The sequence below is a fragment of the Numida meleagris genome, chromosome 7 (genome assembly GCF_002078875.1).
Source record: "Numida meleagris isolate 19003 breed g44 Domestic line chromosome 7, NumMel1.0, whole genome shotgun sequence".
Lineage (NCBI taxonomy): Eukaryota > Metazoa > Chordata > Aves > Galliformes > Numididae > Numida > Numida meleagris.
In genome coordinates, this window is record NC_034415.1 from 28777550 (window position 1) to 28782031 (window position 4482).

Consider the following 4482-nt stretch of genomic DNA (forward strand, 5'->3'; position numbering starts at 1 on the left):
CGCCTCTCCGAGCATCTCCGGCGCTCCGGGGGCGGCACAGCCGCAGCCCCGACCGTGGGCCGCCCCCCGCGCTGACAGCGCCGCTCACAGCCCCGCCGCGCCGGGGGGGTCCGGGGGTGCGGAGAGCGGGGCCCGACCGTCCTCCTCCTCTGTGTTTTTCAGCTCCCGGGAAAGTGAGGAATGCGATTCTGCCACCATGATGGAAGGTAGGGGGTGGGGGAGCGATGGGGGGAGATGGGGGGGGACGTTGGGGTGGGAATTCTTCACCTTTCCATTTGGAATCAGCATCATCATAGGATCATGATAAAAATCCATCCCCCCCCCACCTCGAGATGAAGCACGCTGCCGGGTGGAGCCGCCGCCGAACCCACCGGGGTATTTGTGGGGCCGGGGCACCCCCCGCGTGGGGTCGGCTCTGCCCCGGCCCTTCGGTGCGGGTTGAGGGGGGGGATGGATGGATGGGGCCGCGCGTTCTATGGCCGTGCGCTGCTGCGCGTCTGCATCCCTCCACCGGGAAGGGATGCTCCGAGAGGGACCATCGCCGCCGGGTGGGGGGGATGCGGTGCTGGGGGAGGGGGGTGAGCACAGAGGAGATGGAAGGGGAGATGGGCTCCGGGTGAGCGCTGTGTGTCCGTGCGGGGGAGCAGCCCCCGGGCACCGCTTGCACAGATTGTAACCCATGTCATCTGCCTGGGCCATATGTAGAGCTCCTCCTTACGCCTTCTGCGGCGAGATGCCATGGAGGAAGGGTTTTATCTGCTTAAAGCAGAACGGCTCTTGGCCTTCAAGGCCCCAGCACGCACCGTGGAGGTGTTCTGCTTTATTTGTGGCCTCCCCGGCGCGGGGTGCCCGGATCCAGCCTGGCGCGTGCCCTCGGCGACGGGCAGAAATGGGGCTCTGTGGGGACATCCCCCCACTGTGCCGATGGGAGATGCCCACCTCCCCTTGGCCACATCCACGACCGAGGGCTGCGTGCGCCAGCTCCGTGCGCTGCGCGATCCCTCGGGGTGAGGGGAGCGGGCGTCCCTGTCCTTCAGGGCCTTCTTTACGCTCCATCGACATTGGAGAGGGGATAGGCACCCGGGGAAGGATTGAATCTCAGGGCACGGCACAATGCCCGTGACTCAGAGCGCAGCCGGTGACACAGCTCGGCTGCGGGATCTGCTCCTCGCGAGCGCTGCGTCTTCGGGGGAATTAACGGGGGGGATGACAGCCGGGCTGGCGTCGGCTCCATCTGCGTGCGGAGGGGGCTGGGCTCGGCGTTGGGTTCTTCGGTGGTTCTGATGGAGGTGGGGTGGTGGCTCACGGAACCATCTTGCGTGGTCTTTAGGGGAAAGGGACCGGCGGTGGGAAGTTTCCCCCTGACCCGCTGCTCGGTGCGCGGGAGCCTGGGATGGGAGCGAGAAAATGGAGTGAGAAGAAATAATTAATGCTTGTGATTAATTTTTAAACAGCTGGAAACTGGCTTTATTTGTGGAAGAGTGAAACTTCCATGGCCAGTACCCCACTGAAACCCTGACGCCTTGCAGAGAGGCTTCCTGTCCATAGAACCGTAGAACCCTTCAGGTTGGAAGAGCCCTTTAAGCACCAAACCCAACCCATCCCACTGTGCATGCTGACCATGACCCTAATACTTTGAATGCCCCCAGCTTAGAACTGATTTCAAGCTTTCAAAGCCATGGGAAGCACCTGTGTTTCCCTGCACTGGTCGTGCCATAGGGTTTTAGCGATGCTGAATTGGGGTGTTGCGGGGCTGCTGGTGCCACGGTGCTGGCCCCACTGGGCTTGGGTCCTCCCATGGGAGCAGGAGAGCGTGGCCTCTTTGGGTGCTGGGGCCTTGTGCCGGGTTCAGGATGAACACGGGATATCTTCTAGTTCTCCTTGTAGGTGGAGGAGAAGCCGTAGTTCCATTTTAGAAGAGCCGTGAGGGGAGGGGGAGGGGGAACAAAACAACGTGGTGATGTTGTGAAGGTAAACATCCACGCGCATGAGAACAAAGGGGTGTATTTATCTCCTTTTTCTTTTTAATCTGTTGCATCTTGAAGCTATGTCATGCGGCTTAATTATGTTTTGAAATCACTGCTGCACCGTGCAGATGTTGTGCGGCGCTGGAAGATCGCGCAGCTATGGCGGATGGAGGATCCCAATGGGTGGCACTGGGGCTGGTGATCCCTCCTGCTGTGTCCTCCCCGAGGTTGGAGGTTGGCTGGGATGGCAGGAATTTCTGCTCCGCTTTCTCTGTGTGTTTCTGGGGCATCTGGTCACGCTGGGGGCTTCCATGGGCGGCTGCTCACGTCCCATATGGCCACGCTTTGCATCGCCTCCGAGCAGCGCTCATCTTAGCTGGGTAACGCTGGCCCTGGGGCAGCCAAGGGCACAGAGCAAAGCCTTTCCCTTGCCAAAGCGAGGACGTCGGCTTTGTTATCTTTTAGGTGGTCTCGTTCCAGTAAATGGTGCATCCAAATATCAGCGTGCGCGTAGCATGGGCTGTGGGGCTCAGGGAGAAGCTTGTGGAGCGGCTGGGCTGATGATGGGCCTCCAAGCCAACAGATAGCAGAGCTTTGGGCACGCCAACCAGTCCAGCCGAGCTGGTTTGGGATTTTCCGGCTGTTCCTAGGGCAGCACGTTTCTCAATAGGTCTTGCTAAAGGAGGGAGGGAGGGGATAAAGGGATCTAGCTCGAAAACAACAACAAACAAAGCCCCACCCAAACTCTGGCAATCTGGGAAATGCGTTGGGTTAAACCTGGTAGCACTCCCCATCTCGAACCCATGCTGTGTGAAGGTGCTGAGGATTCCAGCTGGAATAGGAGTGAGATTCCAGCAGCCGACGCACAGCCCCCTCACACCGTGTGTCACACTGCTGGCGGGGACTTGGGGTGTGAGAAGCCTTGAGATGTCGATGGACAGGGCTTTTTGGATGGAAAAGCAGAAAATGAAGGACTAGAATGAGAACTAAAGGCCTCACGGTGCACCAGGGGAGAGTCAGGGTGGATGTTAGGAGGCGTTTCTTCCCCAAAGAGGGGCAATGCATGGCACAGGATGCCCAGGGGTGGGGCTCACCCTCCCTGGGGGTGTTCCAGAGCCATGGGGATGTGGCAGTGAGGGACGTGGGCAGTGGGCACAGGGGAGGGGATGGGAGTGGGCTGGGGGATCTTGGAGGTCTTTTCCAACTGTAATGGTTCTATGGTTCAATGAGCGCATGGGATGCGGATGGCAAAGCATCCACTTGGTGAGCCCAGCTTGAAGTGTGCCTGAACACAGCCTGTGGGGTCTCTGCTACCCGATTCATTGGTGTTACGCACATTTTAAAGGCTCTTTAGGAAAAAAGGAATCTGGGTTAAATCATGTCGTCTTGAGTCTTCACCACAGGGTGAAGGCAGATGAGGGTGGGTGAGTGGCTGCCTACAACCATCCCCTGCTGCCCAGAGCTGCTTGGTGCCCAAACTTGCCCTTACTGTGTCTGTGTCAGGCAGAGCCCTTTGCTGGTGGGAAGCTGATGGCGTGTTTGAGTTGCGTGCATTCAGCAGGGATAAGGAGGTACCTGGCTCCTGCCCCACTCGTGTGCAGCACAGCAGCATGAAGCTTGGCCCTGCTGCTCCTCAGCTACTGAATGGCCACAGCTATTTCTTTTTTACTTGGAGCTCAATTACAGGCTGATGTTCCTGGGGGTTTTTGGAGGTGTGTTGCTTCGCGGGCGCAGTGACAGCTGCAGCTGCTGTTGGCTGTGCTTTCAGCCTCATGGAATGGCACATCCGTCAACTTTTGGGTTGGATTTGGGTATTTTTTTGGTTGCACAGATGCCAGTTTTGCAGGAGGAGATATCAAAGGAACAGCCCAGCCTTCCCAGCACAGTGCAGGGCATGGAGTTGGCCAGCACTGGGTTTGCCCATACAGCCCTTCCAGCTGTGGGGGTGATGCTGCCCGCTAGCAATGCAAATGCAGACTGATGTGGTACTATGGGTTGGAAAGCACCAAGGTGCCAGCGCTGGGAAAATCACCCCATGCAGCCATATCAGGGATCTGCTCCTCACCATCCCAGCACCCCGACCTTGGCACACCCTTCTGAGGGCTTCAATTATGACTCTTTAAATCTTGCCCAATGCTGAGTGCTGGCTGCGCTTTCATCTTCCCCTCTCCCAGGCACCTCTGCAGCAGTGCTGTGTGGTCTGTGCAGCAAAGATGCTGGGGGTGACCGCAGCCAGAACCATCCCTGTGGAGGTGGGGGATTTTAATGGGTTTTTATTTGTTTGTCTGGGGGATTTTTTTGCCCCGTGTTTTCTTCTTTTTTTTGTGTGTGTGTGTGTATGTTTTGTTGTGGCTTTTCTTGAGAGCTATGGAGTGAGGGTGGGGAAAATAACCTCCCACCCCCTGCAGCTGCGGGGAGCTGAGCATCCAGCTCAGGGCACGAGGTGTGCTGGAATGGCTGTGGGGGTTTGGTGGAGGTGGGGGCTCTAGTGCAGGGCACGGTGCTGGGGGGCACC

The 4482-nt window shown here is 58.4% G+C and overlaps 1 protein-coding gene across 3 annotated transcripts in view; it reads left to right on the top strand.

Annotated features, from left to right (window-relative positions):
• SGIP1 (SH3 domain GRB2 like endophilin interacting protein 1) overlaps nt 1–4482 on the top strand; it is a 37506-nt gene that overhangs the window by 2358 nt on the left and 30666 nt on the right. For all 3 annotated transcript variants that reach the window (XM_021404959.1, XM_021404960.1, XM_021404961.1), the window contains exon 2: nt 163–206. In XM_021404959.1, coding sequence (XP_021260634.1) covers nt 197–206 — 10 coding nt within the window. In that variant the 5' untranslated portion in view covers nt 163–196. The remainder of the gene's footprint in view (nt 1–162; nt 207–4482) is intronic.